Source organism: Acipenser ruthenus, chromosome 6, assembly GCF_902713425.1.
Source record: "Acipenser ruthenus chromosome 6, fAciRut3.2 maternal haplotype, whole genome shotgun sequence".
Classification (NCBI taxonomy): Eukaryota; Metazoa; Chordata; class Actinopteri; order Acipenseriformes; family Acipenseridae; genus Acipenser; species Acipenser ruthenus.
This window is the reverse complement of record NC_081194.1, coordinates 69,829,747-69,844,354: the sequence shown is the minus strand read 5'-3', so window position 1 is coordinate 69,844,354 and position 14,608 is coordinate 69,829,747. Positions and strand designations below refer to the sequence as shown.

The window sequence follows — 14,608 nt, the reverse complement described above, 5'->3', positions numbered from 1 at the left end:
ATGTCGGCCATAAAGTTCCACTTTTGACTCATCTGTCCATAGAACATTGTTCCAGAATTCTTGAGGATCATACAGGTGCTTTTTGGCAAACTTGAGATGAGCATTCATGTTCTTCTTAGTGAGCAATGGTTTCCGCCTTGCTACTCTGCCATGAATCCCATTTTTGCCCAGTGTCTTTCTGATGGTGGAGTCATGAACACTGACCTTAGCCGAGGCAAGAGAGGCCTGCAGATCCCTGGATGTTGTTCTAGGGTTCTTTGTGACTTCCTGGACGATTTTACGCCTTGCTCTTGGAGAGATTTTGGCAGGACGGCCACTCCTGGGAAGATTCACTACTGTCCCAGACTTTCTCCATTTGGACAATATGGCTCTGACTGTGCTTCGGTGGAGCCCCAGAGCCTTAGAAATGGCTTTGTAACCCCTTCCAGACTGATAGGCATCAAAACTTTCTGCATTTTCATGAAGCATATTGTAATGTCAAGTACTGCTGATGGCAGTATTTGTAAATGATGCCAAACGCTGTGTCAACAAAAATAAGCATTTTATCGATTTACTAAGTGTTGATCTTCAAAATCATCACAATTAAATAACAGGAAAAATAACATTCAGACAAGACCTGTTTTTCACACAAGTTTATTTATTTATTAAAACTTAAAGCAGATGCAAGTTTTGCACACCATTGTTATGGCCACAGCATTTTAATCAGACAGGCGTTGCAAAATGTATGTGATATCCAAGGCAAATGTCTGTGTAGTTTTCTTGTATGAAGCAGGGATTGAAGTCTGGTGGTATAACCGTGGTGGTATAACTGTGCTAGCGCCTTCCTTAATCATTCAGATTTCTATTTAAAGCATTTAACCATTAATAATGCTTCTTGTTCTTTTCATAAGATATTACATTTTTTTTAATTCCGAAAGAATAAGGCTTCTTATGTAATACTTCCGGGCCTTGTAGGACTGGTAGAAATGTAAGATGCATTTCATAGTTAAAAATAAAACTGTTATACAGTAATGTTGTACTCAATCAATATTAGATTTTCAAGCACGAATACTGAACACCCCTAATTTCAGTATTTTGTTTAATATTTTTTTCTGCAACACTGAAAAAATATATAAATCTCACTGTACTTCCACCTGCTTTCTGACTGAGGACTATTCAAATACAATAACTTAAAAAAATATACCAATCCAGCCCTTAACCATCTGCCAAAACATTCACATGCGCCTTTTAGATATGCAATTAAACAGGGCTATCCAAACAGCTCACTGGAAAACCTTTTTCTTTTTTTAAATAAATGCCCCTCAATAACAAATAAAATAAATGCCCCCCAATAAACACAAATAAGCAGTTTAGACGACTTGCATTGTAGTAATTCATCACCATTGTTTACAGCCAATCTTTTTCAAATGATCACTGTCAAAACAATATGCAAAGTGAAAGTAAACCATTAAGAAAAACAAATACAAATTAAATATCTTTCTTCAATATTATACAGTCTGTCAGTTGGAGTGTGGTAGGAAGGTGTATACAGCTGCAGCAGTTGTGGTAGAGGGAAGGAGTAAATTGTATTTAAAATCATATGAATACCTGTTGCAATGTACAGTAAGACATAAATAGAAGCTAAAATTCAGTATCGCAAAGGGCTGTTAATAGATTCAGATTCATGTTTGTGTTTTCTGTTTCTCATTAAGTGTTTACAGTTTTGTTTGTTGTTTTACCTACCACTTATCTACACCATGCTGAAATGTTTAGGAGTCTGTTGCTGTTATGTGATTGTGCAGTAAAAGGCTGTACAACTCAAAAACTCAAACTGTAGTGCTAGTAAACAGCCTAGGGTACCTTTATGATAAAGAGAGGCGGGGTGTGGGCAAGCGGGAGAGAGAATGAGAAAGAAAGACAGAGGGTCAAAATTGGGTTTAGTATTCATCCTGGTCGTCATCCTCTGGAGGTGCGAAGCCATCCTGAAATGGAGAGAACAAGGATACATTTAGAAGACCTTGAAACAAAACGGTGTATGATCACAGGCAGAAGAGCACTCATTAAATTTACAACCATCAACCCCACCGCCCCCTGTCCTCTCCTCCCACACTGCCCCTGCTGCTACCGTTATATAAATGTCATGGTTTCATTTCCCCCCCCAACTGCACAGACAGCCTTTGTGCTTCTTTACTGCTGAAACATTGCGGCCCCTATTCTCCAATAATTACTGAAATGTTGAACTTACGCAACGTCTGCTGCACACTAGGGGATTTACCCATCAACTGTGGTATTCTGTAACAAAAATAGGCACATTTACTTTTGAGCACCACAGTGATTTTCAGTTAGGTCCGCGACGTAACATAAGAAATTGCAGCACATAAGAAGTTGCTTTGGTTCATGGTTATCCTTTTAAAAGGAATTTGCACACATGTCATAATTACACATTCTTTGGTGCATCTCAAGCCATGTATTTCAACCCCAATGGTCGCAGCAGAAGTGAGAACAGTATATGTTTATTTAGACATTGCTTTGACGATCACATTAGTAAAAAAATGACTATGAAGAATGCAATGCGAAGTTAAACATCCATAATTTTTACACTTAGGCTTTGCCTAACTTGCTTGACATTAAAAAGAAAAACTATGGATCAGTTTATGCATTGCTAAGGCAACATCATAATACATATACTAACCATGCAAATTTGTTCAACATTATTGGAGAATAGGGCCCTCACTATTACTAGCTGCTTAACTAAATAGCATATGTTTACTAACAGTCAGATTGACAGATCTGTGAGTGGTGGTGTTATGGCACAAATAAATAGGTCTTGTATCTATGTATTTATTTACATATAAACATGTATGTATATGCCTACCTGGTACATGGATCCAAAACATACCCTTTTTAAAACGTGTTCACATCAAATCAATTTCAATACCTCTGTAGCGTAGAGAATCTCTATAATCTTGGAGATAGCTTGATTGTTTTCACTTTCATGTTCCTGGCAGATCAGCTCAATGTCCCGTAGTTTACTGAAGTAGAAATCTCTCTCCTTCTCCAGCCCATCCACTGTCAATTTCAGTTCCATTAACTTTAAAAGTAAAAATGACAGAGTCATTTTGAATATATATGTTTGTATTTGAATGATAATACTTGTATATGTACTGTACTGTATATATCAACAACAAAATGAATTTTCACATCATATGACATTTTATTTATTCTTTGTGACACTCTTTATGAGCTGTTTTCCCTTTCTACACGGATTTTATTCCACCCGTTCGGTTAAAATTACAGGCCACTTAGAATGTTAAAATTTATTTTCCAGACAACTTAAAGCCATATTTCAGCGGTTTTTATTGTGGGCAAACCGCTCATAATTCCACCACTCCTCATTTTGATGGGTCTTCACATTCTTGTCTTTTCAGCTTGATCAGAATTTTTTCAAAAATATTTAAGGTTTTTATCTCAAACCTTATCTCAAATTACTGGACGTTAAAATGCCCTAAAATGATACTATTGCCGACAAAGAAAGTACAAAAAAAGGTCATTTTTAATGCTTAAAGATGCAAATAAAAACATTTCTATTTGCTATACGATTCAAAATGTACATAAAAGAATGGTAAATATTGATAATTATTCAACCTTAATTTACATGCCGTAACATGACCCACACTTTAAATTATTCCATTTAGAGTTTTTCTGAAACAGACTTCCAATAGGACTGTCTCTTCACATACATGCACCTCAGGTTTGACCATTGTTATAAATATATATGTTGAATCCAAGTAGAGCTTAACCAATTTCCAAAGCTTTGCTAGAGCTATTGTTTGTCAGGGCTCATCGGGTCTTGTGTACCTCGGCATATAGCAAAAGGTCCTCTTACCCTCCCTGGGACTCTACCTGTTGGTTGAGTTCCATGATCTGTGTATCTGCATCGCTGGCACCATTCCGGACAACAGGCGTGTTCTTTCTGCCGCCGCCCATGAAGGGCGTTGTGTGGGACACCCTCTGAGGTGCTGGCACATTCTTGGGCGCTGTTGGGGATGTCCTCTGTGGCACTGAATGGTACATACAGAAAGATGATTAAAAATGTAATTCTGGTGCCAAACAGATTTTAAAAAATGTTCAGTTTTAATGTGTGCCTTATGCTTTTTTTTTTTTTTTTTTCATCAATACAGTAGTCTCTGCGTATAGGAACACCTCCTAAGGGAACACTTCAGCTTAGGAAACACCCTTATGGTGAAACAGATTTTTCCCATTGTAAATGCTCCGCTAAAGGAACTTCGCTTAAAAAAACACCTTTTTGGCACTGATAACATAAGAACATAAGAAAGGTTACAAACGAGAGGAGGCCATTCGGCCCATCTTGCTTGTTTGGTTGTTAGTAGCTTATTGATCCCAGAATCTTATCAAGCAGCTTCTTGAAGGATCCCAGGGTGTCAGCTTCAACAACATTACTGGGGAGTTGGTTCCAGACCCACAATTCTCTGTGTAAAAAAGTGCCTCCTATTTTCTGTACTGAACACAATATTCTAGATAAGGTCTTACTAATGCATTGTAAAGTTTTAACATTACTTCCCTTGATTTAAATTCAACACTTTTCACTATATATCCAAGCATTTTGATGGCCTTTTTTGAAATCACATTGTCTAGATGAAGACATTTCTGTATCAACAAAAATTCCTTCTTCAATTACAGTATTTATAATGGACATTTGTACTGCTTGCATGCAGTGCCTTACACTTTTATATATTAAATGTAATGTGCTATGTGTCTGCCCAGTTCTGAATGCTGTCTGGATAATTTTGAATGACCTTTGCTGCTGCAACAGTGTTTGCCACTCCTCCTATTTTTGGTCATCTGCAAATTTAACAAGTTTGCTTACTATAAAATAATCTAAGTCTAAGATAATGATTTGTTGCTAACCAAGTTTTTAATATATTTTTTTAACAATTTTGATTTTGAGATAAAACTTATTTGAAATGCTATATTCAATCAGTGTTGTGTTTGAGAATGTGTCACATATTTGGGGTTATTATTCCTTTAATTTGGAAAATAAAAAATCAATGAGAAGTACCATTATAACCACTGGAATCAGCAAAAACAGCATTAATTTCAGGGATAAACAATATTGCCCTCTTTTCATTTAGGGGAATCTTATGGTCTATGATCATTTAATCAGTGGCAGTGTAATAAAGGTTGATTATTCTTGACCATCAGCTGTTATCCACCTGACCAGCTGGCTGTCACACTGTATCTCACAAACAGCATTATGACAGTCAGGAAGGTCACTGTCACACAGCTACATACAAGGCTGGTTGGAAAGCTTTGACCAAGAAGTTAAAAAAAAAAAATACTGAATACCAGGTCAACCCTCTGTTTTCTGACAGCAGTAGAATCAGTCAGTGCGTTTACATGAGCATAAGAATTCCGATATTTTTCAGAAAACTAAGTTTTCGGAAAACTAATTCCGATATCAAAAGTCATGTAAACACAGTTTTCGGAAAATGTATCGGAATATTCCGAAAGTCCGTTTTCGGAAAGCAGCACCTAGAAATTTCCGATTTAATTCTGAAAACTAACAAAATGTATACCATGTAAACCACCTGTAGAGCTAACAGATTTCTTTGTTTAATTGAAAATTTGTTCACCTGGATTGTGTGGAGCCACCACCTCCTGGCTATGCCTAGCCTGTAAAGGGTCATAGTCCTTCCCGTCATAGTTTGCATCAAAGAGCTTCTTAAACCACTGCACAAACTCAAAGTTGTCCTGGAACTTCCCTTTCACTAATCTTTCAACTGGAATTATCTGAAACAAAAAGGAGATTTCATGACATTCATTCCATGACACAACAGCAAATTACAAGTTAGAGCCATCAGTAACATAAAAAAAGATTGCCCTTAGCAAGTTTTATCACAATTGGACAAGGAGTTCTCAAGGTAAATGTTAAAATCTAAGTGTGAAAGTAACAGTATCAGTTTGCGTGGTCACTGAAAATGGAGCAGGTGATTAAGGCAGAATGGTGCACATGGCAAATTTACCATTTAAATTAAAACAGAGATCCGTTAAGAACATTCCTTAGTTATGTGTGATCACATATCTGCTTCCACAATCCTTCACATATTGTACATTTCTAGTGAGGAACACTATTGTCAGAACACTCAATAAGAGAAGTATCAAAGATCTGCACTCTGACGATAAGGTGTCTGGACAGGATCAGATGTCCTCCCTCAGCTGTACATAGAAAGAAGGAAGCCCCATGGCAACACACAGTGTAGTGAACAGGTCCGGGGCACCGAAACCTAACCTCACCTCACCTACTGCTTTTCTACTTGCCGTGTAGTTTACTGCAAGTTGGTCTACATGAAACTAACATGGCAACCTATTATCTCATAAAGGTATGTGTTTTTTTTTTTTGGTTTACAGAGATCCATGGGAGGTCCATGGGAAAATCCCTCAACATGATAGTGGCCTATAGGGTTGGTGGCCCAATTCACCATTTAGGAAGCATAACTTTTATCCACCGTTCCATGAAGGTGCAGAAACATTACAAGCCTACAGCACAAAAGCAGGCACAATTTTCATTGATGAGCATCTCATATGGATCTTTGTACAGATTAATCTAGATTAATTATTTTAGGCTGGCATAATAATATAACATACTTTATCAATGCTCATTTTCTTAAAAGCTGCCTGCAGCACTTTGAAGTTGTGTATGTATTCATGTTCCAGTTTGGCTTGGAATTTGACTTTCTTCAGGTGTACAGAACCGGGAAAAAGCATGTCCATGAACTGGCAGTATGCCGCTCCTGCGAGGGACAAAGAGGAATGGCATTATTGCAACAATATGGCCAAGTATTTATGCAATGTATTTTTAAAAATCACTTCAGAAATGTTAGAAATACAGCAACATTATATTGAGATTGCCACACATTTTAAATGAACATTCTTCTTAATCGTATATCAATGTATTCACCTGTCTGAAAAATCTGTACTGCCAAAGAAACTGAATCCTAATCAGAGGACCCCTTCTAGTGCCTGAAACAATCACTATAACAGTACTCTATGGACTTGTTTAATGCAGGTGTTCAAGTAGTGGATCTCCAGCAGGTGTTGCTGTTGTGCACCAGGTTTGAGAATTCTATTTGCTCTCCATTCTGGCTTGGAAAAGTTATTGTTTTTCCTTTGTCAAAATACAACACTTGGGTTATAGCACCATAAACTCATAAAATAGATTATAAAAATACAATTTCATTTAATTATATTAATAAAACTATGATGAATAATACAGTCCCTAAACAAATCTACAGTACTGATCATAATAGTTTCAAACTTGTGCAATATCTGCCCTCTAAAATACCTTAACCGCCTTTAAACTTGCCACCAGTCATTGTAATTACTTGAAATGTTCTTACCTGAACATAGCTGCTCAACCTTGGTATAACTAAGGTGCAGCGAGTCGTTCACCCATGCCAGCATATCATGTCGGCTCAGGTTCTCAATGGTCACAGAGGTGGAATACACATTAACTGCCATACCCCAGCTGTGAAGAGAACAGACATTTTAGTTTTCTGTAGCTCCCAGTTTTTACATGAATAACACCGTGGTGAAACATGTCATTGCACACAATGCTAGAGGCAATAATTTACAAAGCAATTAAGAAAGTTACTTCACTATAGTAAAAACCCTAATGGAAAAACTGTTGACACATACCTGTATAAGCATGTACATACAGTTCACTACCACCAGATGGAGCAGTGAATTACTTCATTCCTCTCAGAGATGTTTCCAGAACTCTAAGCTACAATAACAATTAACTTTGAAACCTGCACTATACTTGGGGATATGTTGCTCTCTATAACAGGCTATATATGTGATCTAGATTGTTCTGTGGTCATAAAAAAAACAGTTTAACACAGGCAGGCACACAAACTATATGCAGCCACACTTCTGACAGAAGTATCTGGCAAAGCCCATTGTTTTGAGAGACTTCACTTGACTACATATCCCCTAGGAAGACTATAAATATAACATTATATAAATGTGTGACCTTGAAATCTTTTCTCTTATGCTAAGATTTACATGCATAATATGTTCAATGGAGTCTTGTAACAAATGTACAAGAAGTTGTTATCTCAATTGGTCGACTGTTTCTCTAGTATAGATATCGAAACATGTAAACGTCACACACAGTGCTGTGCAGACCTAGGTATCACTGTCAATGGAGATAAAAAAAAAAAAATACAAATCACTAAAAAATATCAATGTGATTTCAATTTAAATGCAGTTGGTACTTGAGTTCTTTGTCTGGCTGCTTTGTTTGGATTATAAGCAGTGGGGTTGACAAAACATATGTAAAATAAATGCCACAGTATGTATTCTCTTATAAAAATACAATTAAAATTCAGGGTATCTTCAAGAATAGACGTGTAAACCTTTTGTGTAAAGTTTAACTATGCTTATTCAATTAAACAGTATACTTCATTTATATTTACTGGATAGTCAAATGAATATTTTACTTTTTGCATTTAGGATTTGTATATGTGTTTACTGTTTGAGCATTCACAGCCTCAGTTTCACATAATGTCAACCTGTATTAATGGCTCCTGATTCTGAGCCGGAGGATTCCAGTTCTTGGCTGACTGTGCGCATTTGTGGAAATTATTGATCTCCTTTTGTCCATTCAATCTGAATCTAAATTTTGCATAGAAGCTGCACTGCAGAAACACAAGGTGTTCTATCTCATCTGGGCAATCTTGGGCAAATCATGTCCATACAGAGCAGTTCAAGGCAGTTTTATTCCCAGCCTGTCCATAGACAGCCAAGAAACCAGAAGACCAGTAACAGGTCACATTTCAACATACAGTATATATAGTATAGGTAGCGATCACGAAACCCAACTCAATTCTCAGTGCTAAAAGCAAAATAGAAGTCATTAAAAGTGCAGTGGTTGGGTTTAAACTATCAAAGTTAAAAATGTAACAAAATAAGAAACCTGTCCAGTTTCATCCATTTTTAGAATTTAATTCCTGTTGGAAGCAACACATATCTTGAGAAGTCTGGCATCCACATTTGAAAGCTAATAGAGCAGTAAGATGATCTGTAGTGAATGTTTATCAAAAAAAGTTTACTTTTCCAAGAGTTTAATAAAAAAAACAAAAAAACATTTAGAATGCAGTAATGTTATATTTTTCAGCCACTAAGAAAATAGGCTAAGTTTAAAAAATAAATAAATATATAAATAAAAATAAAAACACTCCTTGTGTTCCTTCTGACATATTAAGATAATAAGATACTGTATGTCCCCCAATTAACAGATCAGGACCTTTAATTTGTTTACAAACTGTTCAAAAAGTTTGTATCTCTATATCTCTATTCTGCTATCACTGGTTGGTTAACCACGTTTAATCACAATTGCATGAGTAGGGCTACTGATTTTCCGCCATAGCGGGGATCATGGAATTACGCATTGGGAATGGAATTAGGCATTTTGGGAATAGCATTTTGCAGTGTTGTGGTTTTTTTAATTCATCATGTTACTTCACTCACGTGTCTCTGCTGAAACTCAACATGGCGACTGCACCAACGAAGAAAAGCAAAAAGCAATGTTTCAGCAAATTATCTGTATGAGGATGATGGGATACTATTCTGCAAATGTTGCTGTCATTTGATTGATCATGTCCAAGTCAATGCCATTGAAGATCATATTGCCAGTCGTAAACATGTAGAGAACAAGAAAGCAAAAAAGGCGGCAACAAAAAAATTGCAAAACACTGCATTCTTCTAAGCTGAAAAACTTAGACCCAATGTACTGTGCTCGAGGTGGGGCTTTCCAGAAGTAAGTGAGCTAAATTAATTGCATATTTCCTTATTGTCTAGTTTATTTCTTTCCACTCTACCTGCATTTATTATAGCTATAATTTGCAATGTTAAACCATGACCGTTTCTTAAATTATATTATCTGACGAAGAAACAAGTTCAAAGCTATTTTTCTAGCTATACTACTCTGCTTTTCTGTTCCATACCACATCATGGATCATTACTGCTGTCTTACCTGTTTGACAATGTGGGAAATAATCCTTATACTATCAGTGCACTAAAAAGGACATTTTGAAAAGAGCTTTGAAACAGACTAAAGTTTTAATTGTAAAAAGTTGTCAGGATGAAAAATTACATGTACGTTATTTAAACAGTTGTAGCAACACATGGGGATGAGTAACGCTACATTTTTCGGAACCCCGCTACTTACTATTTGAAGGGCAGCTGAAATATACCCCCTGAATTGTGTTATACTTGGTAAATCATAATCACTTCATTAAAAAAGCATGGCTGTGCATAATGAAAACAAACACTGACAGCCACCCTTAATCAACAATCTGGGTTTCAATTCTGATAACCTCTTCAGATTCATAAACATTATTGATTGGTGTTAGTTAAGCATTCTTCTTTAGCTCGAGCCATCTGTAGCCATCCACTGACCAAGGATGTCTCCTGAGCTTTGAGGTGTAACATAATCTTGTTATAAGTAAAAGCAAAACAATAGGCAAGTGTATGTTGGTAAACTAACAGACACACTAATGTTAATAAAACTAAAGCAAAACAACACGGGTCAAAAATCTTAAATCGCTATGTACTATGAAATTAGATGGCGGGTGTGTTTCGGGCTATCACAATGGCAGAGGCAAAAATAATGGGTGTTACTTAGAGTTATCTTAATGTAATGTTAACAAACTGTCAAACCAAATTAACACAGTACCCCTACTACACACGTTACAAAATGCAGCAGCAATATATAAGACATACACATTATTTAACAAATTGCTCGGCGACTTGTGTCTGATTCAGGAGTGCAGATTAGGTTACTTGGATGCAGTTGACTTCCTGCCTATAAAGTAAATGATGTCTGATTGTGCATAGCACATACCCATATTAACCATTCTACTTTCATGTATCTTTCACTATGGTAATGACCACACCTAGAATACTGTGTCCAGTTCTGGTCCCCATATCATAAGAAAGACATTGAGGCATTGGAGAGAGTACAGAGGAGAGCAACACGATTAATTCCAGGACTGAAGGGTATGTCACATGAAAGACTGAAAGAGCGGAATATGTATAGCCTAGAAAGAAGAGGTATTTAAAATTGTCAAGGGGTTTAACAAAGTAACTGCACAGAATTATTTTTCACAGGTCACATAACATATTCCGAACCGAGGGGAGAAAGCTTTTTCACAGAAATGGTGGTAAACCATTGGAACAGGCTGCCGGACAGTTGCTGAAGCAGACTATCGGATCCTTCAAGAATAGACTGGACGCTGTCATGAACAATACTGTATAACCCTCTCTGTGACCATAACAAGACCATTTCCCCTACTAACTAAATGGTTAGGGTTTTTTTTTGTTTTGTTCTCTTGAGTGTTACCGGACCACGCTTGCATTAAGCGAGCGAGAATAGGTGGGCCGAATGGCCTTTTCTCGTTCTAGAATTTCTTATGTTCTAATACATACTAATCATCCAGTTTTGTGTAGGCTCAAAGCCTACAGCAGGAGTGTCAAACTCCAGTCCTCAAGGGCCGCTGGGTCTTCTGGTTTTAATTCCAACTTAAGCACTCAAATTAACACAATTGATCTAATTATTTGTTCATTTGGACATATTTCATATTTCTTAAGGTACTTTACAGTTGATGATTTTAAAAATGCACTTAATTCAAGGTACATGACCTATGAAACATTTTGAGACCTGGAGAGAAGAGTTACATTTATCCAATTAATCAGATCATTAGACCAATTAAGTGATTGAGAGCTCGGGTGGAAAGAAAACCAGAAGACACTGTGGCACTCCAGGAACAGGAGTTAGACACCCCTGCTCTACAGTAAGGAACTGATCGTTTGTGTTTTGGTTTTGGCTGGTAAACCTATTTCCCCTTTAAAATATTTTACATTAGCAGGTCTGATTAACTGGTATGTACTGAAACCACAGACTGCAATAAACGTGTATGCATCCACACAATACTATTTAAATAAACAACGTCATCCTTTGCCAAGTGGGACCATACTCAAATAGGGCTAATAGGTAATAGAGAATTCACTTCCACTTCATCCGAAAACTTGTAAGTCTGGTTAGGCTAAGAACATCGAACAGCCAGCAGCTGGAAATAACATTTAGAGTTGAAAATAATTGTAGCCCTATGGCAGAACTGAAACAGCTCCGATCATATTGCTCATTCTCTGATCTGTACAGACGCCTAAGGAGGAAACCAGTGTAGTCCCTGATGTAAACTAGATCTACTAAGATTAGAAAATGAACATGGCTATCGCCATCCCTCCCTCCCAAAGATATCTTAAACTTCATAATTACATCATGTGGCCACTATACTACAGGAGGTTGCATGGACCAATGCACTGCGTTCGTCTGGGAGATATGCTGTAGAGACATCCATTGTGGTCCTTTATTTCCCATCCTCAGTTCCAGTCTGGGATGCAGAAACTCTGAGACACCTACAGCACTACCACGTGCCTGCTTGATTTACGAATGCAGTGGTCATATCCTGTAGAACTGAACTAAAAGAGGCTACAAGCATGCTTTTTGATACTGCTCCAGTAACTGCAGTCTAAAGGGACTGATGTCCTACTTTTTTAAGGGTAATCAAGGACAATTTTAATTTGTTATACAGCAACTTACACCGATGCACTAGTGATTATAGGTGAAACAAACAAATCAAATGTTTAATGTCTAAACTGAAAAGCACAATATATTTTAGAATTATGATCAAATATAGTGACAAGTTACAATATGATTATAGGATGACTAAAGTCTGTATACTATATGTGAGTAATATCAGCACAAGTTTTCAACCTCTGACTGTCTGAGTGTTGATATAACCCAATACACAAGCTTGTAGTCCTATAATTATTATAGACTGCTTTACTCTTACTTTGCCAATAAAAAATCCAGCTATATTTGTTTTCTATTCTATGACCTATTTCATCAGAATTGGATTATCATAATAACTGGTTCAATTTCTCGAGTGTGACACTCAAACATATATTTCTACATACTAGTAACTGGATATATATCTCCTTTGCGATAATAAGAATGTTTAAAAAAAATCGAAAGAATGCTACTGTTGTCAATCCCGATGCTTATGTTGCAATGCCATCCATTTCTTACCCACATTTTATGACAAGTTGCTGTGGTGAAGATACAGCAGGTGTGAACAGATAAAAACAGATTTTCAATCCTGTCAGCACTTATAAAGTGAGTTTGCATCTACACCTGCCAGTTAATTCATTGGAATTGGTGGATAAAACTACAAAGTGCTTTGCATTAAAATAATAAACACAGATCCAATGAAGCCTGGATTTTGAATTTGAAAACGAGCTCACCCTATACAGATTTTTAGAAACATTATTATATTTACACTGTATACCCTCTGAGATCTCTTACTCAGTCATGTGGATGTTCAGTACTAATAGGACATGAAATGTCCACCTGTGCATTGTTTCTGGGTTATGTGAGCTAGCAAAGGGATACTCTTGTGACATTCACCATACAAACATGTAAACTGTGTACTTTCATTGCATTAAACAAGTAAAATAAACATAAAGCTGACTAGGAAATATTTTTGAAGGTAGATGCTTGAAGGCAGATGATGATTATCAATAAAATGGTAGCGTGGAGAAAACAGATATGTCTAAACTTTATAAATGTACATGCTTCCTGGGGGCAAATTGCCTGACAGTCTTACTAGATTTCCACGGGAACAAAAAATATAACAAAAAAAGGTGGACTTGAAGGAATACAAAACTACTTTATAGCATGCAAGTCATTGAACAGATATGTTTGATGGGATTGTACAGTGAACTAGAAATGGGAGCTTTGTGATTAAACACAAAGTTTCACCAGGGGCATAATGTACTGCAAGAGGAATGGTATATCTAATGAGCAAAATGGAACTAAAAAAGATGTTTATCATTAAGGCATAAACCAATACTGTAAGGCAACGAGAGTGCCCATTTCTACATGTGTAACAGAACTTTATTGAGAGAATCATTAGTTCAAGGTAAGTGGTCTGTATAATTCATATTCAGGCTAAAACAATGTGGCAATGAAACCATTTTCCCCAGAGCACCACCAAGGTTAACTGTATATTTCCAATGGTTTGAGTTGTACCTCAATACAATTCGAACCCATACAAACTTAACTTTGTTTTCAGCTGTGTTACAGGGTTGTATTTTTGAACTTAACTAGCTAGGCTGCTTGATTCCCAATGTGTCTAGACAGTGCTCGTTTCCTCTGTCTGACACTAGTGACAAGGGTAGATGGATCCTGATAACTGGCAGATGTTTTATCTGAAGGAAATACAGAGATGTTCATGAAAGTGATCAGAAGTGTTTTGTATGTTTGGGGGTCTGTACTCCTTTACCTGTTCCTAATTTTGTGAAACTACATCAATTTGTGTGACATATAAATCACGGGCATGTCTCTGTCGTGAATATAGGTTGTCATGCCATGCTGCGAAGCAAAATTGATTAAAGAAAAAAAAAAAGAACTTCAGGATCTGAACTTTTCTTGTTAAACAGATTCATTTTGAAAAAATGTTCAGCTTCAATTCGGGATTTGTGC

The 14,608-nt window shown here is 36.7% G+C and overlaps 1 protein-coding gene across 2 annotated transcripts in view; it reads right to left on the bottom strand.

The window, feature by feature from the left end:
- Positions 1 to 617: 617 nt before the first annotated feature.
- The window catches only part of LOC117410595 (microtubule-associated protein RP/EB family member 3-like), a 29,896-nt gene continuing 15,905 nt past the window's right edge, over positions 618 to 14,608 (bottom strand). Inside the window, exons 3-9 of one of the 2 annotated variants that reach the window (XM_034017263.3) lie at positions 7,398 to 7,525; positions 6,646 to 6,791; positions 5,634 to 5,790; positions 3,883 to 4,040; positions 2,918 to 3,070; positions 2,225 to 2,271; positions 618 to 1,961 (exon numbers count right to left, since the gene is read on the bottom strand). In XM_034017263.3, coding sequence (XP_033873154.3) covers positions 2,251 to 2,271; positions 2,918 to 3,070; positions 3,883 to 4,040; positions 5,634 to 5,790; positions 6,646 to 6,791; positions 7,398 to 7,518 — 756 coding nt within the window. In that variant the 5' untranslated portion in view covers positions 7,519 to 7,525 and the 3' untranslated portion in view covers positions 618 to 1,961; positions 2,225 to 2,250. The remainder of the gene's footprint in view (positions 1,962 to 2,224; positions 2,272 to 2,917; positions 3,071 to 3,882; positions 4,041 to 5,633; positions 5,791 to 6,645; positions 6,792 to 7,397; positions 7,526 to 14,608) is intronic. The other variant, XM_034017262.3, reaches the window with a different exon arrangement.